Source organism: Apus apus, chromosome 1, assembly GCF_020740795.1.
Source record: "Apus apus isolate bApuApu2 chromosome 1, bApuApu2.pri.cur, whole genome shotgun sequence".
Lineage (NCBI taxonomy): Eukaryota > Metazoa > Chordata > Aves > Apodiformes > Apodidae > Apus > Apus apus.
The window spans coordinates 170,321,763-170,346,042 of NC_067282.1; the positions used below are offsets into that span (position 1 = coordinate 170,321,763).

The 24,280-nt window shown below is 39.1% G+C and overlaps 1 protein-coding gene across 1 annotated transcript in view; it reads left to right on the top strand.

Annotated features, from left to right (window-relative positions):
• GRIP1 (glutamate receptor interacting protein 1) overlaps positions 1-24,280 on the top strand; it is a 226,280-nt gene that overhangs the window by 173,913 nt on the left and 28,087 nt on the right. The window contains exons 8-13 of the mRNA XM_051607939.1: positions 3,116-3,263; positions 4,831-5,000; positions 9,416-9,571; positions 15,056-15,242; positions 16,014-16,159; positions 17,740-17,820. Of these exons, the coding sequence (XP_051463899.1) occupies positions 3,116-3,263; positions 4,831-5,000; positions 9,416-9,571; positions 15,056-15,242; positions 16,014-16,159; positions 17,740-17,820 (888 nt within the window). The remainder of the gene's footprint in view (positions 1-3,115; positions 3,264-4,830; positions 5,001-9,415; positions 9,572-15,055; positions 15,243-16,013; positions 16,160-17,739; positions 17,821-24,280) is intronic.

Here is a 24,280-nt window from a genome sequence, read left to right on the forward strand (position 1 = left end):
CCTTATACAAGCATCTTACTTTTGGCTTCCCCACTGTGGGAAACCGAAAGAGATTTTCTGCCCCCCACCACCCACAAGTTGTTGAATGGATTCAACAAGCTATGAGAATAGGTAAGGATTAGCAGATACATACATTTGCAAGGACATGAAGAAAGACATGTGGAGTGATCACTGTAGTAGGCTAAATTTTTTTTTTTTAACTTTCAAAACAATTTACAATTCTTTTGAGGTGAAGGAGGGTAGTGACACTGCTTGCTTTATCCAAATATATATATATGTGTCATCAAAGTGTAAGCAGTATAAAACCCCTTCTTGCCAGTGATTTAAGTTGTCAAATAAAAAAGGTTTGCTGCTATGTAGCTGAAGAAATGTATTGGCATGTGGAAAGCAATGCTGCTTCCTCTGGGAGATTTTAATCAAGCCTCTTCTACTGATTGAGATGCAGTGCTCAAAAGGGAGAAAAAATATTAACAAAATCAAAAATCTGGAGCGTTTTTCATGCAAACATTCATCGGTATATCTTATGTAATTACATAGGCAATAAATCAACATAGTGTGTAAGTGCTTCAGTCACGGTGTAAATATCTTAATGACTGAAACATCTTCACACATGAATAATTTATACCTGTATGATTCATTTTTCATATCCATGCTTTAGTTCAACATAATAAACTAATCCTTCTCTGTCAGGGAATGTGTGCTTGATTATTGCCTTCTGATTTCTCTTCCTTGTGTTTATTTTCCACAGTTAGACACACTCCATTTCTTCTCTTCTGGTTCCTCTAATGTAGTTATCTTATTTATTCATCCTGTCTGCCTTGGTTTGCCTTCCCAGTGCATTTCAACAGGCACCTGGGAAATAAGACTAGGGCATAAGCTGATGGTGTGTTTCTCAAGGAACTCCAGAGCAGCATCTTGAAAGATTTACTAATTCTCAACAGATACTTGCATTTAGTTTCCTCTCCTCAAGGCAGTCATTGCAGAAGTAACTCACTGGTGGCTAATAACAAGTGGAGCTTTACCATTTTCTAGATTAATGTGAGTTCAAGCCTTTGACACAATACTGATGACAAATATTGTTTGAGACTTCTTCCCATATGATTGTACATGTGAGCTTGCTTCTAGGTCCAGAAACCACTGTAATATTCAAGGAGAAAATAATTGTTTCTCAGTGCAGGAATGGGAATTGGGAATTCTTAAATTCTGCTCTGCTGCCCGTGCTTATTTGGCTGTATGCAAGTCACTGCATGAATCCTGCCTTACTGAGACCATTAACCAAGGCATCTGAGATGGGGGTTTGATTGCCACAACTGCTGCCTTTAGTTACTAGAGAAAGACATGTAGGTGTTAAAGGCACTTCATCAAGCTTTAAAGCTACTCAATTCTGAGCAGGAATGCTACTGGGTAGACTCTCTTCTTTTGGATTACATTTTAAAGTTTCGTTTGGATTTGTGGAGCAGCTTTTTTTGGTAGTGCCTGTGGAAGTTCAGCCTTTAAAAAGTCAGTCCTAGTTGGTCACAAAACTGATTTAATTTATTTAATTTTAAGTTAAATTAATTTAATTAAACACACGTTTAATGGGCATTTTCAAGCCACTAGGTTTCTAACTGGAAAAAGACAGCAAAAATATAAAATTTATTTCAAGTTGTCAGGGGAAAAGGAATTCTATAAGAACAATTAACTGACACTTTACTGGTATCATATCTTATTCCATAAAAACATCCTTTTTCACTTCATATCTATATTCACTTTACCTACATTACTCTCTAACTAGGAAGAGCACCGTAGCTGAGTGTTAGTCAGTCAAGCCTGTCACTCAGTTTCTTGCACCATCACATAGCTTGTTAATTTTATACAATAATGCACTATTTCGCTTCTCTGTCAGAATTACATTTTGGACTACTTTTCTAAATTTAAGACTGAATGGGATATTGTGTATCTGTCTTCTCCTTCATACTTTGAAGCCCAGCTGCAGTTCTTTTACAGCTTCAATTTCAGGGACTTCTGAAAGACATCTCAATTGAACATTTCCTAGCATTCTTACAGTAGTCTCCAGTCTGCTGAATACAAATTTATCCTGTTTGCTAGGAGGACATTTGGTCTTTGCTTATTCATTTTTGGTTTATTCTGATTGTAAGCACCTCCAGAGGCTTGTGATAGCCCTTTGTCTCAGTCTTCTTATCTCCTTAAAGGACACCTTCGCTTACTGTATCTTACTCCACTGAGATCAGATGTTGATCGATGGGTATCAGTTAGTAGGAGTTCTCAGACAGTGTCCAGAATGTACTTCACTCCTATCACTGCCTGCTTTGTTTTGGCGTTTAGGAAGCAGCCTGCTATCTTTTTTCTTCATTCAGTCTAGCACTTGTCTCTCTTGGGCATAGTTCCTCACCACAGTCATCAGTCATGACTGTTGCTCTCTCCTGTTTTTCTGCTTTCTTTTTTCAGTGTTGGTCATTTATGATCTGTGCCCAGTGACTTTATCCAGTGACAGGATATTGCACGAATCCTCTGAACCTCCTCAGATGCGTTTTAGTTTACCTTCTATTTCTAGCTGTTGTGCCTCCTGCACTTTCTCCATTTTCTCCTAAATTGTCCTTTGTGAGAGATTTCTGGTAGACCTTTCCTTCACCTTCTTCATTTCATTATTACAGCTGTTTTCCAGACCTTCCCCTTCTTTTCTGAAAATTAATTTAGCATCCTACTCTAACCTATTCATCTCAGTTCATTCTTTTTTTTCAGATAATTTTCTACGTGTTTTATTAATTCTATTTTTTCAGCCTGTTTTTAATTCCAGGTGATTTTTAGCATAGTAGCACAAGAGAATGGTTCACTAACACATCCTGGTTCCCTGATCTGGTTCATCTCTGATCCTGACACACTCAGAAGCTTCCCAACATCCCAGATTCACAGGCCTCTTCTTGGTTTTATTGGCTTCAATATTAAGAGCTGATTTTTGACACCTAAACTGTTACTATTCCAGAATTTCTTTATGTGGTATGTTGTCTGGTTAGAGAAATAGAATAGCCATGGAGATTCTCTGTGGGAAAATATGAACATGGCATAATTAACACATCAGTATAATACTGATCTTTTGTTGTCTTAATTTTAACAGATTCAGTAGCAACGGCATCTGGGCCACTACTAGTTGAAGTTGCCAAAACTCCCGGCACTGCTCTTGGGGTTGCACTAACTACCTCGATGTGCTGCAACAAACAGGTCATTGTCATAGACAAAATCAAATCTGCGAGTATTGCAGACAGGTGAGTGTTACAGAGGGCTGACACTGCAGGTCCATACATCCATTTTGTTTCTACTTTGGTTTGGTTTTAAAGAAACATTGTTGATGAATTTGACTGAACCAGATGCTCCCAACGTTGCTAGGCCTTAAAATTAGCACTTTGACAGATTGTTGTTTCATACTGCTGAGTTTAAGACTTCCTGGGCACCATTTACTTTACATCATTCTCATAGTATTCAATGAAATAAGCCAGCCCCTATGTAATATGTGACTGTCTCTTTGCACTGTGTGACACAGAACTTTAGAGGTCTGCTCTGACTATTAAATGTAATTCTGCAGCAGAGATTAATATTTTTAACAAACAAACAAACAAACAGAAAAAAAACAAACCACCACTGGAGTTCTTAAAGTAAGTATACAATATGGAACAGCTGTCATGGGAAGTAAATTTTGAGGCTTTGCAACCTTGAGGTGTTCTCTTAGAATGTATCACTCATTCTTGTGGCACAGTGAAATACAGTTTCTTATGTGTGGATTTTTTGACATTTTAGAATATGACTGAGGCATTAGGAAGACTGGCTTCTGTATTTTGGAGTTATTTTGCAGTAATTCTTTCACTTCATTTAAACCCTTAAATAAAACCATTTAAACAACCAAGAGCTGTGGGATCTTTTCTGGGGTGTGTGCGTGTGTGTGTGTATGTGTTTATACATATGCAGTGTATTTCTATATACATAACTCTATCTAAAAAATCCTTAAATATTACGTTTCAGCAGCAAATTCCTCCTGCATGTCCCCGGTCACCCTACCTTGTAACTCCTCTTTGACAACGGTGCTTTTGGTAGCACCCACTTGTAGCAGTGAGTCTACAGCTCCTCTGTGGGCTTTTCCCTACAGTAGAAACTTTGAGAGTGACGGCCATTGATCCAGGGGTGTTCTCCAGTTCAATGGTTCAGGATGCTTTAATTTTCTCCCTCTGTTTTTTCCCATTCCACAGGGGGTAACCAATTAAAGGAGCTGTCTACTTGACTGGTACGTCGGGCTGCTGACTGCTGTGTTTGCATTTCTCAACTCATCCAGTAGCCAGTCTCTTGAGTGCAGCGAGATTTAGCAGATAGCCCCCTCCCCACCCCACTCCTCAAGTCACCATGCTAGCCCTGGTTTCATTATTTGTTTGACTACTGCATAATTTCATCGTCATTTACAGCTTTTGTACTAATTAATGTTTGAACTATAACTCAAAAAATGATGAACTGGGTGCTTGTGTGAGGGATATGTGACCAAGTTATTTGAGTCTCCTTAAGCTCTTCTCATTTTATTCTGCTGCCATTCACACATATTTTTATGGTCAGCTACCCCATTCCAGTTCTGTGAGTGATGTCTTGGCATATACTGTATTAACTGAATTGTTTTTAAGGTTTGTACTAATAGATATAAAGTCTGACCAGTGACAATGCCTACAAAACACAAATCTCTCTCGAAAAAAAAGAACACGCTCATAGTTGTCATGACCAGTTTGAAGGCAGTAAAACTCATTTTCTAAGTGAAGGGCATACATGATAATACAGTGTTTTTCCCCTTTTATGTAGATGTGGTGCATTACATGTAGGAGACCATATTCTATCCATTGATGGCACCAGCATGGAGTACTGCACACTGGCAGAAGCAACGCAGTTTTTGGCTAATGCAGCGGATAATGTCAAACTTGAGATCCTTCCTCACCACCAGACAAGACTAGCACTGAAAGGCCCAGAGCACGGTAAGAGGACTTGTAGCCCCAAACACCCCTTTCTTTTTCTGTCTTTTACTTTTTCTTCCCCTTGCTGAATGGCCAAGGAAGCTATCACAGCAGCTATGTCTGTAAATGTTTTTTAAGCTCCCCGGGTTCTGTTTCTCCAGTTTCTGAGAAGCTTTATGTTTTATTAGCCTTAATGAACCCTCAGAGATTCCTATGGATAGAGAGGGAAATGTTTTACTGAGAAACAGCTCTGTGCACTTGTAGGTGTACATAAAGACACCTGTTGACTCTACTGTTGCAATCATTTGGTGGGACAACTGTGTACTTCAGTATATGAATAAATTGCTTCTTAATTTAGAGTGAGAGGAAGGGACGGACCACAGCCAACTTCTTTTCAGCATATTTAATTGATAGTCTGTTCTGACCACTTCATTAATAACACTTCTTGTCCCCTAAAATACCTCAAAAAACCACTGTATATTCTCTTCTTAGTGGCATTTTTCTTTATTGCCATAATATTTTAAAGTACTTCTGAGATTGCTTCATGGCTTCATTGTCAGCGCTTGTGAAAAAGGTCTGTTTGGAAACAGTTCCCTAGATTCCAGCCCTTTTTTCACTGTGATGTGTGTTTCGTACTGACATGCTTGAAGAGAACGGCTTTCCATTTTCAAATCAAATACCTATAAAACGTCTTCGTATTTGAAGATGGGGACTGCCTGTCTTGTCTTCTAACTAATCCTGGGAAAGTCACTCATTCATAGTATTCATAAATTTAGTATAAAATACCACATGTTGGTGGGCATCTAAGAAGTAGCAAGGGCTACCAAATACACAGAGAATACGTACCTATGTTACAGCATGAACCAGTGGTACCATGTTGTGAGCATGTGGTACTGTGCTTCTGTCTCCTTTAGACCAAGATTTCTGAGGCCTAGAAATGTCAGTGATGGTAAATGTTTTTGGACATCTATCCAAGATGAGGCTTTCCCTGATAAGCGAAACTAGTCAGTTTGTTAGAGTGCCAAATATTGAACTAGTCTCTGAGGAGATGCTAGTTTCTCCTAGAGTAGGTTAAACAAAAGGTAAACCTTGTGATACCATGTTGTTCTGTTATTCAGCTGCACCTCTTTCCCCCTCCTATTTAAGACAGTTAGAGGGCAAGGGAGCAGGGAGTGATGCTGCAGAAGCAGAATGAGATGAAGAACAAATTTTGCAATATATTTCCATTCTTTTCAGTTATGACAGTATGTTGCAAACAGGTCTTTCCTACTTTTTAAGCAAAGATATCACACAACCAATTTTTTTACTGTTTAAATAACCTTTTGAAGAGTGTTTCTTCTGGGAGGATAAGCACCAGGGCCAAAGATTTTTGTAGAGGATTGTATTACTTGAAGCCGTTAGTTTCTTAACAAACATTTCAAACAAATTGATGCTGTTAATGTGCCACTCATCTTGACCCAGTGCAGATGCTTAGAAAAAGCAATGCTCTAGCCATGGTAGAGTTAAGAACTGGCCATTATGAAATCAAATCAAGGGGATCTGCAAAAACTACATAAGCATATCTTTTGGAGAGAAATCTCTCTAAGGGAATACAGTTGCTTTCACAAGTAAGACAGAATAGCTGGCATGTTTACAGCCCTTCCCAGCCCCTCACCAGGTGGTGCTACTCCAATCCCATGACTGAATCAATATTTAACAGGCTTTATGGAAGCAAGTACCTGCTTGGAATCAACCTTTCATCAGGTCTGGTATAGCCTAGATACTGCAGAGTTTGAAAAGCTCCCTTTCTGTGTCTGGGATAAGCTGAGTCATTAGGGCTGTGTCTGTTTTGCTCAGTTATTGGACCTTTGGGAACATGTCAGGAGTTTAAAATGGGCAGGAAAGTCAGTATATAAAATAAATTGAAATTTCAGCCCTAAAATAAAATTGAGAGCACTATAAAATATCCAATTTTTTTTTTTTTCATAACTTGTTCCTTTGTATTGTGCTGCTAACATTCATTTCTCTTGCTGCCCCATTAGTTTTATGTTTGCCATACAGAACCCAGGGTTGGAATAACGGAAATTACTGCTAAATTACTACAGTTACACATGATAGGATTTTCTTTTACAGAACTTTTGTTGAATTGGGATTATCCTTCTAGATGCTGAGCACACAGAATTTGTGTACCTTCCCACTTTGTAGGACATTTTTATCTCTACTCTCAGTGTGAAAATAAAACATTAAAGAAAAATAAAAATAAAAGGCTGCCAGATAACTTCCTGCTGGAAGCAGTCTTTTTAATTAAACAAGGCTCATCGCAGCTTGAAAATAATGAAAATCCACCTGGCCACATTGTTCTTATCAGATTTTAGTTTTAAAACTATAGTTAAAGTTTGGAAATCTTCCTGTCTGTGAGTGTAATCAGAGTTCCATCCGAGAAGATATGAGAAGTCTGTAAGATACATGTACCAGGCTAGTGCTGCTGTTTCTGGCTGATGTGAGATTTTCAGCATTCTCTGAGCTCACTGTCACTGATGCCTGTGGCTCAGGTACCCCAGGGCACAGGCCATCCCCTGGTGCCAGGTGCTCCTCGGGATGCTGGTGTGGCACCCCACCCTTGCCTTCGTTATCTGTTGAGAGTGAGAAAAAAAATAAATTACTTTGATTCAAAGACGTGTTAGGGCACAGCAGGGGTGCAGTGCCAGGGCCTCCAGAGCCCCGACCACCCCACAAGGTGCATGGTGGGCCCCTGAACTCTCCTTTTCCTCTCCTTTCCCTGGTGTGTACTCCTCACTGTAGTGACAGGCATTGCTTTTCAGTCAGAGGAAGGTTAATATATTCAGACAATTAGCAGATCATTACTCGTGTAATATGAAGTGAAACAAAAGGGTAGCTCTTCTCCTGGCACTGGGGGGTGCTTACTGCAGTGGCTACCCTCGTCCCCTTTATTTTGTCTCACCAGAGTAAGGTGTGAGTGCACGGTGTGGATCAAACCTAAACCGTCAAGATTTTTTACTGTTGTTAAAGTCCAGCGTGGGGACACGTGTCTGCAGACATTATAGTTGTAGGAGGTAGCAGAGAGACACAGGTTATACAGCTCATGGGCCAAAGACTGTAACTTAAGTTTCATAGTATGAGTGAATCCCTTTGTGTTTTTTAAGACAAGAATTCAGTGAATAATTCCCACTTCGAAGTATTCCTCTACGGTTTGGCCAGGTCTTTTTAATGTATATGAATGGAAGCAGAGACTCACTAACCTTTAGTTAGTGGTCATATGTAATATCTCAGTATTTTCTAAGGAAGTCTGCAATCTTAGCTCCTAAAGCCAGAATGGGAATAGAAATTCATTCAGTGCTAATCGTTTTAAAAACAAACACAAGAAAACAAAAAGGAAACCATCAGAAGCGCTTATACTGAGAAAAAATATTACTTACTTTCCTCGAGTTAACACCCCCGGTAAGAAGACAAGACCAGGTTGTTTATTATTTCGTTTTATTTTATTCTCATTTTTTTACTTCTTTTTGTTTGCTTATTTGTGCAATTCAGTTACTTTTCCCTCTTCTCTGGTCCTTTTGTTTTCTGATTTTCCATCATCCCTTCATGTGGCCAGTGAAGGTTCAAAGAAGCAACAGGCAACAACTTGCCGGGGACCCATGTGCCAGCAGCCACAGCAGCCTCCTCATCTACCATCATTATAACACCTACCACCCTGACCATTGCAGGATGCCAGACTTGAAATTCCAGAAAGCGTCTCCTCAAAAAAGCCTTCGTAATGTTCCACACTTTTTCCTGCTGACGTATCCTCTCCCCCTCTTCTTCCTCCTTCTCTCTCCCCTCTTCTTTCACTCATACTTTTCCCATTACAGGCACTAAAACCTTTTCAGTTTTATGGATGCTATACTTTTTCATAGCTATGCCAAGGTTATTTCTGACATTTTACACCTTTTCCTTTCTGTAACAAGGCAAACTTTGTAGAACAGGAAGAGGCTTGAAATTTCTGAATTAATCAGTTGTCCACATGAGTGGACCATTAGACTTCAGTTAGTGTATATAAAGTTGGTTTTTTTGTACTGCAAAGCATTGCTTATAAATCTTTTGTCAGAAATTACTGACTAAAAATAGACATTTCTAAAATCTGTATATTTAGATTTATTGATCTGCATTGGTTCATGGATATGTGTTGAAAAAATTAATTTAACATGGTTTGCCTAAAATAAGTTATATGTTATGAATGTACTTTTGTATCTACAGTGTCTTTGTTAGCTTCCAGCAGGTATTTTCATGAAATGCTGGCAAGACTTTTACCTGTCTGGTTTAGCGTATTTGTTACTGGAAATGCACAAACCATTCCTGTGCATCATCCACGTTGTTTATTCCTTGGTGAGTTACAGGCACATGCTGCACTCTGCTGTGAAGACTTGAGTGCTGTATGCCAAGTGTTTCATTTCTTACAGCAGCTTTGGTGTCTTCATCCTTCTCTCCTACCTCCATGAGTGCATACAGCCTGAGTTCCCTGAACATGGGGACCTTACCTCGCAGCCTCTACTCCACCAGCCCACGTGGGACAATGATGAGGCGGAAGATGAAAAAGAAGGACTTCAAAAGCTCCTGTAGGTGGTAACAGCAATTGCTCAAAACATGTAGTGAATGGGTAAAGGAGAGGGAAGATTCAGAAAAAAAGGTCCAAAGTACCTTAATTAACATATATGCTAGGCGGAAGACAGAGCAATTGGAGTTTCTGTTACATGTAGGGAAACATCAGCATAAAGGTGTTTGTCAAACACTAAAATGAGATGAGTAGAGGCCATGCAGCCTGTCTCCACTGAAATATTTAACACAATGTTTCTTCAGACAATCCTGCCAGGGTTGGTCATACCATGACTTAAATTACTTTTAAATTCCCTTTTCAACTCTCCCATTTTCATCAGGGAATAAACTTTGTAACTGAATAGTCAAAAATAGCTCAGGTGTCACATTAGAGAAGAAGATCTTGATGCAGTACCTCCTAGATAGTTCTGATATTTGCATCTACACCACAACCTGTACAATCATTTTTGTTAGGAAGATCAACAAATAACAGTGAGGACTAAATAGCCTTGTATCTGACCACTCTCTGGAATTCAAAGCATTAATTTCCCATGAGTCAGTTATTTCCCACGCCAGAGCTGATATATTTCAGTCTGTTCCACTTTGTGTATTGCCAAGCGTTTACTGGACTAGAGAGAGAGTATGGCTGTATCAGTGTGGTTTTTCCCAGACTCCATGTAAGTTCCATCTCTCCTTTTGGCTAGTCCATCTTCCTACAGTCCTCAGCAGCTCAGTTCCTCCAGGGCAGGGAAGCGAGAAGGGCTCTATAAATCATCGGCTCCAGCTAATAATACAAGCCGACTCTGGAAAAACTGAGCTGCTGCACATTACACTGCTGCTGCCCCATATTAAAGATTTCCAATGATCATAGCAAAATCAGACCAAACCAGCAGCCTCCAACCAAGGCCATTTGCTGTGGAGTTGAGACAAAACGTCTGAGGGAGGAACGGAGGTTTTGCTTCTTTGCAGAGTTTTTAGTTGCTTGCTTGTTCTTATTTCTTTTGTAAAGCAAGTATTTTTACATAATACTTGCCTGCAAGTGAATGATTTTATTTTTAATCTAGTCAGCCATTTGTCACAACTCATTTGTTGACATGTTAGCTTCTAGTGTGTTCTGCTGGGTCATAGGGTGATGATGGTCTGTCCATTCACGCTACTGTATCAGTCAAGCTCTTGCATGTCCTCACGTGCACATGAGAAACAGTAGTAATTCTACACAAATACTAATTTAATTGAATAGTAAAATAAGACTGGATGCAAAAAGTAGTTCTCAGGTTGTTCTATATTTTAACTGTTCCATACAGCAAAGGTCTGCTAATCCTGAAAGCTAATCCTATTATGATCTTGGAGCCAGCTCTTACTTATGTTATTACATTTTTCAGATATTTTTCATTCAAGGAAGCCTTGCTTTGCAATTTGCTATCCTGCAAAGGCTTGAAACAAGGCCAGTGACATTAGATTTAAATAGGACAGTTGCGTAAGCACTGCAGCCCACCTGAAGGATTCCTCATGTCAGAAGACCATGGGAATGACAGGCTTTTATGATTAAAAAAATCTCTAGCTAGGAGGAATTAGAATGAGGTTTTCTTCTGGGGTATTTTGTTAAGCATTTGCATTGTGAGGTCTGGATATAGAGCATGACAAAATAGGTTGAACTGGGCCCTTCACTGTATAAGTCTGTGCCTCACCAGGAGCAGTGATTACATCCACAACTGGATGTAGTCACTGAATCAGAGCTGGCCTTGGAGGAATTGGCCGGCCAGCCAGGCTTGCTTCCCCTCTCAGTGAGCTTGCTGTTCAGCCCACACAGAATTCCTTACTGCAGTTGCTAGACTTATACCCATAATTGTGACTGTAGTAACAGCCAGTAAAAGACCCACACTGGACTGAATGTGCTACAAGTGACCATGACAGAGAATGACTGGTCCTGTACCCTTCCACCATCCATCGACTGGACTTGAGAAGCCTTGCTTTTCTGCCTTTGTGGGAGAATAATGAGAACCAGGTAGCATTGACTGCTCTCTTTTTAATAGAAGGGGAATAGCTTGCTCTCTTTAGTTATTTTTCATTAATCCAATTGGATAATTTGAGGGCTTAATTACTGTAACTTTTAATAAATCTTTTAGGATGTCATTTGGAAAGAAAAGGATGTTTTGGTGAAGGGTACTGTAAAGTTTACATTGCAAATTATTTAGGAAAATTTGCATAGCTTAATGTGATCATGCCAAAATGCACTATGATAAAGTGTTATGGTACAGGGCATTACAAGACTTTTATAGCCATGATTTTACAATCATTGCATTAGTTACACAGATCTTCCCAAACGTGGCTGTAAATATTGAAGGCATGCATTGCTGTCATGTGCTTTATTTAGGCCACTTGTTTTCTATTTTTATTCTTCCTCTGCTTTTTTTGTTTGGTTGGTTAGTTGGTTTAAATTATTGTGCTCATTGTGGAAACACATAGATTATTATTTGGTTAAAGTTTAAATCCTGAAGTATTTTGTAATAGTTCCATGCCGGTACTTGAAAGTCAGATGCAATTTTATACCAATTTACATGATAGTTACTAGAGCTGCATATATGGTAGAGGCCTGAGTGCTGTTTTCTCAACACATCAAGTTAGCTGCTGCCAGGAGGAATAGTGGACATTCCCAAGGGTCAGACTGCAGGCATCATAATCCATATACTTACTTTTAATCCATATATCTTTAATCCACCCACTTACCTTTAAATACATCTTGCCCTGCTTCTCATACACTGCGGAAATAAAAGTAACAAAGACATAATTTTCAAATTAAAAATTATTATTTAAATGCTGCAAAGCATATAGTAAAAGCAGCCCTCAGGATTGTTGCTGAGAGTTGGATGCAAAATATGCAGGTATGCTAAAATGTACCCCTAGCAGTTAGCAACCAGGGTTCACTGAAGCCATATAACACATCCATGCCTGCTTTTGAAAGCAGTAAGCCTGCTTCCTGGCCTGTAAAACTTTTAATCCATCAAGCAGCCAAAGGAAAAAAAAAAAAAAAAAAAAGCAGTGTTTCTTGCTGCATTTACTGTTGTGTTACAAACCCTGAAAGCTCTAAGCTGTGTTTTTGAGCACCCGTGGCATTTTAGAGAGGCTTAGCAGATTCCTGTTACATTATTTGGAAAGCGTGTTTTCACCTCTGCTGGTTTTGTTCCTGTTTCTATTTCATATTCTTTGGGAGAGGGAGGAGTGGCTGATGGCTGCTTCTAGGTGTCCATGTCATAGGATCGTAGAACAACAGAATGGTTTGGGTTGGACCTTTAAGATCATTTAGTGTCCGCCCCCCTGCATGGGCAGGGACATCTCTCACTAGACCAGGTTGCGCAAAGCCCCATCCAACCTGGCCTTCAACACTCCCAAGGAAGGGGCATCCACAGCCTCCCTGGGTAACCTGTTCCAGTGTCTTACCACCTTCAAATTAAAGAATTTATTCTTAATGTCTAACCTAAATCTACCCTCTTCCAGCTTAAAACCATTACTCCTCGTCCTATCACAACACACCCCTGTAAAAATAATTTATCAGGGTGAGTTTTAAATCCCACAAACATTAACTTAATTTCCTAATGTGAATTTAAATCTTAGCTGTCCTAAAAGTTAAAAATGTTTTAAGACCTTTAGGTTCCTGATAGGGTATTAGAAAAAGACTAAGAAAATGTCCTGGTTTGAGCCAGCCTTCATCCTGGCTTAAACCAGGACAGAAAGTTAGAGTCAGCTAGATGCCTGCTGCAAGGAAGGAATGGACACAGAAGTGATGGGAAACAAAGATGCAGTTAACAAGTAGTTACATGACCTTAAAGAAAGGGAGAATGAAACTTTCCTGAGCTTGGATGCCCTAAATTTAGATGTTTCTGGAAGATGTGTTAGGGGATCTGGTATTCTATTGACTCTGACTTTATCTGGCTTAGTCGTATTTTAGCCTTGGCTGAGCTGAGGGCTGGAAAAACCTATTTTTTGCATGCAGTAAATGCTAAAGTGGGTGGCAATTTCTAAGAAGAGATTATTAATATTTGCGTTTGGGTATGAGCATGTCTTACCCAGTGCAGATAATAGAAATAGTAAGAAGGAAGCTATTGAATAAGTGAAATAATACACAATTCTTATAAAGGAAAATGAAAACATTATATGAGTGGGAATTCACAGTAATTTAGCTTTCAGAGTTGAAAGGAGCTTTGCTGAGAGAAAACAGAAAGCCATTAGTTTTTTGACAAGTGCGCCTTTTGCAACAGAACTGTCATTGCCAACTGGGCCACATTAATCAGATTTTATGCTAACTATTTCAGACCAAAAGTCTGAAAATATATGTTTATAGCTCCAAAGTGTGGAAAATATTTATATAACTTCTGACATCTTTGTACAGCTGTGCTAATATTATCTATAATGTAAAAACAAGAACTAAAATCAAGGAAAAAAATCCCTCAGTTAAACAATTCATCAGGTAAATAATGAACGAAACCATCCCTCAGATAAGCCATGAACTTTTATCTAATTGTTAGTAGCTACTGAGGGCAGAAATGGATATTGAAGGAAAATTGAGGTGAAGAGGTAATGGTGAATATTTATAACATGAAAACTTTCAGAACCCTTGGCATTGGAGGATTATCATTACAATACTGTACTGTTACTTTACTGTCTGAAAAGGAATTGAAAAAAACTCTTATCGTAGTGTGTGTGTCATAATGAAAGGCAGTAGTCTGTCGCTGTGGGAATTTGAACAATCACACAATAGACCTTTAAACAGACACCAAAGAACCAAAGGTGCAGCCTCTTCCCATCATAGGTTGCATGGAATCTCAGTCTTTTTTCTTGATGTGTTCTGTAATGCAGCCTATTCAGAACAAGGGTGAGAACAGAAAGGGAGTAAATCAGGAGTGCCTGTGTTTCTCACAGAAGAGTCCTTGAGGTTACTTTGGGAGACCCCAGAGGACTTTTTTTCTCACAGTTGCTTGAGATACACTGGTTGCTGAAACAGAGGGTTTCTTCAGCTTATTTACACTACCTAGTTACCTGCCAAATTGCTGACATGTTGTAAACGTACAAGAGAAAGGCATCCTTATTGCTTGCAAACAAGCCTGGGCCATGTGCTTTGTTGCTAACAACTCATTGCTGTGAGTTGTTTAAGGGAATTGGCCTGAATAATAGCTGGGCTTGTGCCTCAGCTCCTGTGAAAATTCTGCTCACCCATGCCTCACACCTAATGCAAACAGAATTCAAGGATGTTCTGAGATTTTGGGGTGGGATGTCAAACACATTTATTTTACTCAGTACAAGAACTTTTTGTATTCTGACATACAACCAGATGTTTTCTGTTCTCTTATATGTCACAACTGTATATACATAAATTATAAACTTTAGCCTAAACTGACTTTAGAAGAGATATTTCATTGACTAAGTTTATTGTACAGATCAATTTTCTCAAAAAGCAATGAAATTTCTATTGTGTATGAATGTCTTTCCTCCTGGTCTGCTCTGTTTTGTAGTGTCTTTAGCCTCTAGCACTGTTGGCTTGGCCGGGCAGGTCGTCCACACAGAAACAACAGAAGTAGTGCTGACAGCTGACCCTGTAGTAGGGTTTGGGATACAGCTCCAGGGTAGCGTGTTTGCGACTGAGACCTTATCTTCTCCACCTCTCATTTCCTATATTGAGTCTGACAGCCCGGCAGAAAGGTGAGGTTCTTTCAGATGACTGCCAAGTACGTTTTGGTGAGCATTCTTTGTGGTCCTTCAGGCTTTGTTGCTTTTGATTTGTGATAAATTGCAGGGCTTTGCTCAATGGAAGTGTGGCAAGTAATAAATTGTCTGTTCTGACAATGGTATTTCATATGCTTGATCAGCTATAAGAAGAATGACAAGCACCGGTGTTTTTATCATCCAGAGTCTTTCAGCAGGAGACTGGAAGCTGTATTCATACAAAATGAAAAAGTAAAATAAAAACATCGCTGAAGTCAAAATAGTAATAATTCAGTGTGCCATGGGAGGAGGCCATATCCATCTCTGTTCAGTTTTCGTACAGAGCCAAATCTTAGGGAATACCAGAAATTTGATTTACTGATTATTTCATTGCAGCATTTCAATTGCATTTTTATGCTGATATATGTCTTTAATCATGGCATGAGAACAATAGTGGTTGCACAAGCAAGTGCTAGCTGCCACTGCAAAGCTACAACACCTGTAGCCCGGGTTCCACGGGTAGGAGGGAGGCATGAAGACTGTGCCTCGCTCCTTGGGGCATGGCATCTAGAGAGCAAGACCCATGCTGGGAGTGCTTGATAGCATCTTGGTGCAAAGGGACTGGAGCAGCTTCTGTCCTCACCTGAGCCTGGGTAGACTGCTGAGCTGCTACACCACTCTTGTCCTTCAAGGTTAGGTTGACTGTGTTTGATACTGCTGGTTCTGGTAACGTACACATCTGATGGTGGTTTTGTATCGTTTACCAAGGTGTGGAGTGCTGCAAATAGGAGACAGAATAGTGGCAATAAACGGCATCCCGACGGAAGACAGCACATTTGATGAGGCCAATCAACTGCTCAGAGACTCCTCTGTCACCAATAAGGTCACTTTGGAAATAGAATTTGATGTTGCAGGTATGAATGTACTGTTATTCTGTCTTGCAAAAAAAGTGAAGGAATAAATCCCAAGCACATTGCAAGTGTTAGGCATCCAAGGTGGAGATTTTCTTCTCACATACACCACTGAGTTTTCAAATGACCTATTTGAAACATGTCTTTTTGTACTGCTTTTTCATTTCACATAGCCCTGCAGCTTGCTTCAGAATGCAAATAGAAATGACAAGTCCTGTAGTACGATTTGGTGACAGTCCCTTCTATGAGTTATTTCCTAACATTTTTGTGTCCTCAGAAATACTCTGCTGTGCTGAGACAAATCTTCTGCAGGCCAGCTAATGAAATGTTTTACTAGACAGAAAAATATAAGAGGGTGGATAAGCAGAGTGATCCAAAGGGTTTCACTTACAGTATCCAAAAACCAACAATCTAAAGAAAATAATAGAAATTGAATTAATAAAAGCCAGAAAAAATCATGATAAATGTTGCTGGTGAGTCGTTATTATTACTAATGGCTTTCTTTTCTTCTGTAATGTGTTTAAGCCTACAGGATACACCTGTGAAATCACAAATAATGTAAATCAAACAAGTACAGATTGTGTACCTGCATGACCCCACATGAATAGTACAGACTTTAAAGACTTCTATGTTCATCTGACAGTAGCTGCTTTGAAGTCATGACAATGTTGGTTGTGCTGTATTTTGCATAGTGTAATTATTGTTAATGGTATTCTAAATCATTATGTCAAAAACAGGCTAAGGTGGAGTAATTCTTCATAATCTTTTAGTATGTATCATCTTGTATAATGTTCTCAAAATACAATATGTATGCTGATATACACAGGAAATGAAATATTAAAAATAATAAAATGGAATAATGAGAAAGTAATTTAAATACAGCTGAAGTAACATGTATTTCAGTCCCTGGACTTGTTCTCTTCCCATTTGCTCCATGACAGCAGACTCATACTCATGGTTAGACTCCTCTGCCACATCTATGTTTATGTGTTTCCACAGCTGTAATTTCAAGTGCTCCTTTTCAGGCCAAGGCCCAAACTTTTGCTAGCAGTGACACCAAAAGTCAGAATTCAAATACAGTGCTGGGTGGTTTTTTCCTCAGTCAGCTCCAGGTGCTTTTCTGTTAGTGATGTTTTGATTCCTTTTCTTCCCAGTAGATGTTAAATGCACGACAGTTAACCTTAGCAGACAGTTAAAAATGTGTTATACGTACAGCAACAAGGGCCTGAAATCCTTAAGACTTGATCTCTTGTCCTTTTAATTAAAAGGTATCTGCCAGCACTAGAATTTTCACATGCTCACAGAAATTGCATACAAGCTAAAAACCTGTCGTCTCAGCTGACTACTAGCCTGTGCAATCTTCCTAAATTCAGTTAAACCTTAGAAAAAATTGAGTTACCATGAAATTACCAAAAGAGGAATAAATCACACTTTGTGTGTTCTGCTTCCTTCACTTCAGCACCTGTTTTTCAGATGTGGCTTGTGATGCTGATGTAATTTCATCAACTTACACATGTAGTTCCATGCACTTGGAATTGCTGTGCCTTATAAATTATCTAACATTTAAAATATTTTTTTTGTAGAATCAGTTATACCAAGCAGTGGAACATTTCATGTAAAACTACCAAAGAAACATAATGTGGAACTTGGCATCACCATAAGTTGTAAGTAAAAGTGCTTATTTTTAAGACCACTTTTATGGGATAATCTGCAGATAATAGGCCTTGTAGCTGTAGGCTTGTGTTTGTTTTGGTATAAACTTCTTTTTCCTTTTTCTAGAAAGGGTTGATTAGCAGTTCTCTTGCCTTTGATGAAATGTCATTCTGTAACGGATTTATACAGCCCTTCTAGCAGTTCAACAAGCCAGAAGTTTGCCAGGCCTAAAGCTCGACCTATTCCTTCATGTGTAGCACATACTCAACTCCCATTAAAGCTATTAAAAAAACAAGTCAATAGAATTAGGCCCATGCAAAACTCTTCCCATAGCTGGGAAGTTTAAAGAAAAGCCTGTCATGCTCTCTCCCAGGCTTTTGAAGAGAACTGTACTGAATTCAAGGATTCTTGCAGGCATGAGGATCCACATACTCGGGATTATTTTCTGCTTCAGAACCCAGAGCCTGAAGGTACATCCTCAATCAGTAAAACTAGTTGGCAGTCCTGAATGTGCAGGGCACATAGCAAAATCCTCTTTCACTAGGGATTTCAGAAATTCCTGAACAAGATAAAAAGGATGTGCATTAGTCCATTTCTCAAAAAGTATTAGTAACTGTTGTTTGAAATCAAAGTGTTTCTATATTTATTTATTTTGGAAGCAGACAATAAGGGCTGTGTTTGGGCTAAATTTTGACCAGGTAAACTCCAGTATAGAGAGTTCAGGCCTGGATGGAAGAAAGAAAAATCCATATCAAAGTTAATGGACTTAATGACAGTGCAGAATCTGTTCTCACTGGAATTAACATTTCTTTACAGTTGTGGCCTTTCTTAGACTATTAGTCTTTCTTTGGAATTATTCATGTGTCTTGGGGGAAGATTGTGCTTTGACTTATATTCTTGAAGCTTTTACCAGCACAATGGAATAAAGTTAATCAAAAGTACAGCAGGGAACTCAGCGCCAAGAATTACAGCAGAGGAACAAACAAGAGACACTGCGGGCCTGTTTGCTTGCGTTGCAGACTTGAATGAGTAATTGTTGGGCTGTGTAAGATGTTATGTGATGCTTGAAGCAAAATCATAGGTCTGCATGTATTTGTGCAAATGAAAATATTGAGAAATGAGAAAACCTGGAGGGAGGCTGTTCTATTTAAATGTTATTCTTAGGATTGGTAATGGTTTGTAGGATTATTGCAAGAATACTGTCTTCCTAGTAATTTGATTTGTGTTGTTTTTTGGAATTCAGACATCTTGTACTTATTTTTTGTCTGTAAGAGTAAACTTTGAATGAAAAGCTAATGTTCTTGGGATTCAGTATTTGCCAGTCTTCCAAACTTTGGATACCTTCCTGACTTGGAAATTAATTCCAAAAGTTAGTGCTTTATAAAATTAGGGATTTATATAATCAAAGAAACATCTGGTTTGTTTTAGATCTGCTCTTCTGAGTATACTGCAAGATCTTTAATATTTAAATTAAATTATCTATTACATATAATAATCCCATTTATTGATGCTATTTAATGCATATGAAATGTGCCTAGGAATGATAATTTATTTCATTTTAAAGGATTTATACTAATAACTGAAAGTTTGTAAATTTGCTTAGTAGAAGTCTTGAACTGCTGCATTTCATGCTTGCTTTTCAGTGCTTTGCCCTGTTCTACCTAATTAACTCCTAAATGAGGTAGTGTGATTTGAAGAATAGAAGTGGTTTATATTCATTTTGTCACATTTTTGTCAGGGCACTTTTAGCACATTAGCATGCCATTTATTACTGATATTGTCAGAAAGCAATATATGTTTTCTTTTAAAAACCAAATGCATTACTAAGGGAAACTCAGCAGAGTTGGTGTGACATGGGGTGATAGAGGATATCGGATTTTTTCACTTTTGGGCTTGATACGTTCAAGTGCTAGAGACTCGTTTCATCCTGTCACTTTGCAAGGTAGTGAAGTAAATTGTGAGTGAGAAAGTGTGATTTCTCTAAAAATGTTGCAGAGAGCATCTGTCTTGTTTTTCGTATTCCCAGTTTAATTTGTTGTTTGGTTGACAAAGTCAGGAAATTACCAACACAGACAAGACAGGCACATTTTGTCGGATGGGAAGTGTAAGCCTCACCTCAGGTTGGCACCTGAACATATGCCTAAGTTTAAATCCAAGTATTACTCTGAGTCAGCTGTTAAGAGGCAGACGTCCTGGAAGAGGAATTTATTTCTCCTTCTTTCTGTTGTTTTCCTTGGTAATGTGTGAATGCAAAGTCTTCCTGCATGGAGTTACTGCCAGGTACTTGAGGGCATATCTGAGGTGACACACAACACTGAAGACAGTTAAACTTCATCATCTTTGAAAAACATGATGTGTAATAGGGTAAGAGACAAAGCTTCTCTTAGTTTCAGATTTATTAAAGCAAGAAAAAGGCAAAACCAAAAAAATCCAAAATCCCTTAGATAGCAGAAACTCCTAGAGTGTAAGGCAGAAAAGGCTTCATGAGCATCTTTGTTAGTGTTAATCCAGGACACTGAGTTTTGGATAGTGTCTCTTACCTCGCAGTATGCTGGCCTTGCCCGTTGCAGCCTTCACACACATGCTGGATCTCTGTCATTCTGTCATACTTCCCTCATCTCTGCAATATCTGTCCGATCTTCCCATTAATAGCTACTTACACTCAATTAAGAGCCTACTTCATAGTTTGCAAATAGAAGTGACCATACGCTTCAGATACCATATTTTTCACCCCTAGTTACCTGGTTGGAGCAGTTAGAATGTCTCTGTTCTTAAAATTATATCATCCAAATAGAACATAACACAATGGTGTCTGCATGTGTGTGATGTTGCTTTTATAACAGAACCATTCCCTAGAAGAAGGATGGCTTTCAAGTAGATGTAGCAGTGTTCAAATCTGTTTCAATTTGTTTGCCAGTGATTTTAGACTATGTAACAGAATATAGATTTTATTTTTTTAAAAAAAGATACATTTTTGTGCTGCTGGCTACTTTTATCATAGACTAATATTCTTTAAATACATTGAATGATGTCCGAGAAAATTACTTACTAGTACAGTCTGGTAATTGTAGTTAATAACTCTTTTTTTTTCCCTTCTCTTTCTTTCTGAAGTGAGATTCTGATATCCTTACTGATAATGAACTGCAGCACCTTGCTTCATTAATAATCTGTCTGAAGCTAATGGGACTACTCAAGGAATAAGAAGCTGCAAAGCTGGTAAGAATATCAGAATCTCACCCAAACTATCATCAGTTTTTATAAGTCATTTCGACTAGCAACTACACTGTAGTCTGCTTTATTGCTTTCATAGTCCATCAGAAACAAGCTTTGTAAGTATAGACAGATACTTGGCATTCACTGTAGAATTTACTTTCTAAGGCAAATTTCACCATATTTTGGGATTTCACCAAGCAAGCTCAACTTCATTTTGCAATGTTACAAGTAATTATTTTCAAAACATGACCTAAAAATCAGCACGTTTCTCTGCTGCTCCCTGTGAACCAGTACTTAAGGAACAAAAGATCTGCACCAGTCTAATTTGAAAAAGCTCTTTTATCTGTTTAATAATCTCACTACTTTAAAAAAGCTTAGTAGCTGCTAATCAGCATTGTGGATAAGTGGACTGACTGTGTAAAAAAATACTTCTCCATCCCATGAGCATTTTCCTCTGCTTCTTCGGTTTGTTCAGAGCTTGACCAAACAGTGGAACTTGAAGGTTTAGACTAGTTAGCAGGTTTTTTCCTGGGTGGTAGGTGAGATATCCACCCCAAAATCTGTTTAAATCATATTGTTTGGTTGGTTTTTTGGGTTAGGAGTGAAATAAGAAAGGAGGGTTGTTTGGGTTTTTCTTTAACCTAATGATTTACAAAACTGACACCACTTCACTAATATTGCTTTCAAGTGACTGGGGGATAGGCAGGTCTTTACTAGCAGAAGTAGGGTAGAGGCCTGGGACAGAGACCTAGGACCATAGAATAATTTAAATATAGAGGACAACTCGTTGAAGATCAGTCTTCCAGATACAAACTTAGTATCTGTACAACTTTGCACGCTCTTCAGTCCGGTTGTAGTTAGTTCATCATACAGGCTGTGTAGGGTTTCCACAAAAGCTCAACAGTAGGTAGACCAACAGCTGGACCAAAAAGGGGAAAAGATGAGATCTTTGGTCGACAAGGAGAGAAAAGGAGTGGAGAGCTATTAGAGACAGAAAACAAGAGGCGGAGGTGTGATCTGGTGTAGGGGAAGCTGGAACTAAGCAAGAAGGCTGGACATGGGTGAGTGATGAGGAGATGAGGAGAAAGAAGCAGGTGTGACAAGGAGCTGTTACGCTGGTGGCAGGGGAAAATATCAGGGTGGTACAGGCGTAGCTGTGCATGTGGCCACTCAGTCTCTGAAGCACAAACTATAAGGGAAGAGACAACTGTGGGAAGTGGGCCTGACATGAATTTGGGAGCAGAAACTAACTGTGCTAGGGACTGGAGCCCACTAACTTCCTGAAACTAGATCTCAGGGAGTTTTACAGCATTTCTAGTAGCAGTAAATGCTGAACTATCTCTCATCTTTGTCCCTGACCTCTGTGCCATGTGATTCTGTCACCTGGATCTGTCTAGTGAACCTCAAGTGTTTCTTCCTGTTTGTGCTCATAGTAATGTTTGATCAAGTTTGTTTTTAATTGCTTCTTAAAAATAATTCTGAAATTAAACATAAAAATGGAGAGTTAAGGCTGTGCAGTGACTATGAACTTGCATGAATTCAAGAGGATATATTTTTTAATTAAGTGGTCAAATACTATTTTCTCACTGGGACTCTTGCTTCTGTGCTCCCTGGAGGGAGATGAAACAGTGGTGTGTATCAAAGGGGATGGAGGCTGCATATTGAATGAGGTGGAGGATTACAGAAAGCAAAAGGAGGTGATCTCATGGTTAGGATGGTTTATGCTACCCTGGGGAAATTAGAGGTTTTTCCTTTTTTCTGCAACACAGTTGTGCTGAGATGCTAGTCATTTTACTGGAGAGGTGAATGGAGTGAGATTTTTCACAAGTGGCTGCTTGATTTTCTGGGGAAATTGTTGAGATCCTGGGGTCACCCTTGCAGAAATGCTCCACATCTGTAGCTGTTGCTGAAAATGACAGTAGTTGTGCTTTGGACATAGAACCTGTTATATGCTACAAACTACTGTGAGAAATAAAGGCATGCATATCTCAATTCGCTTATTGAAAATGGTCATGGTTTGACCTACATGTTCCTATGTTTCCTTTTCTCATTTGTAAAATCAGGGTGATGGTACTCAGACTTCTTGCTGGGGACAGCATCTGTTTGCTAGTGTTTGGGAGGAAATCTTAGGCTCTGGTGATGTGCAGCAGAAAAGTTCAGGAAGAAATTAATTATTTTCTCTCCACAACACAAGTTGAATAGTTTATAATGAGTATGTCATGAGCATTGAACAAGAATAAAACAAAGTGTGGTGTAGCTGCTTATTAAGGGCTTGCCACCATGAGGGGATTCATTTCACACTGAGCTGTGTTTGTTGCCTACAAAAAGGCTGTCATCCACCTGTCACGAGCCGGTACTGGGATACGTGGCAATTTTTTATGATCTTGCCTGAACAAAACAAAGGTAACACAACATTGGGTGCACAAATAGACACTGGGGCTGGTGCGTGGTCTTAGGAGAGATGGGGCAGAACCCCCTTGCTTACCAACACTCCTCACCGCAGTGGGAGGCTGGTGCAGCTGGATTCTGCCTTCCCTCCCCTGGGATAAGCCACACAGCAGCTGCACCCTTTGTTGTCCGGCAGGACCTGTGAAAAGGTTTAAAGGTGATCCCAAATGGTGAAATTAAGACGCATTAAGAGATCAGATGTCACATGCACACCAAACTTCTATTAGAGTAACACAACAAAGTCCCTAGGGCGGATAGGACAGGGAGGAAAGCAGAGATACAGAGGACAGCAAGCGAGAGAACAGTTAGCACCACTGTCCAGCGACACTGTCGGTGGGGAAGTGCTTCCCTGCACCCATAGTGTCCCAGATTTGTATACAGTTCTTGCCCAAAAAAAAAAAGTTCACTAAAGTGAAAGATATTTCAAAATTTCAACAGAATACTAATTGATGAGACAAACCCAGAGAATTCAAGTGAATAATGGAGCTGTCATATAAGATATAGTAGATCCATGGCATGAAAGTATGAGAAACAAGCTATGAAAATTACACATAATGAAAAAAGTTAATAGTTGTTCTCTAAATTGCAACATAGGCATTTTCTGAAAGTGTGCTGTTCTAGACAAGTTTCTAAAAATTCTTTTAAGTCCGTGTATGTCTGTATTCTGGACTTGCAAGACACTGCATTTGCAATATGGCTATTTAGCAGTTCTTAAACAGTTTCTCTGAACATTCAAAAGCTTTCTCGGCCAACCAAGGTTAACAAGATCTGTTAGAATATTGTGTTGGAAATGTCATTATTAATACACTT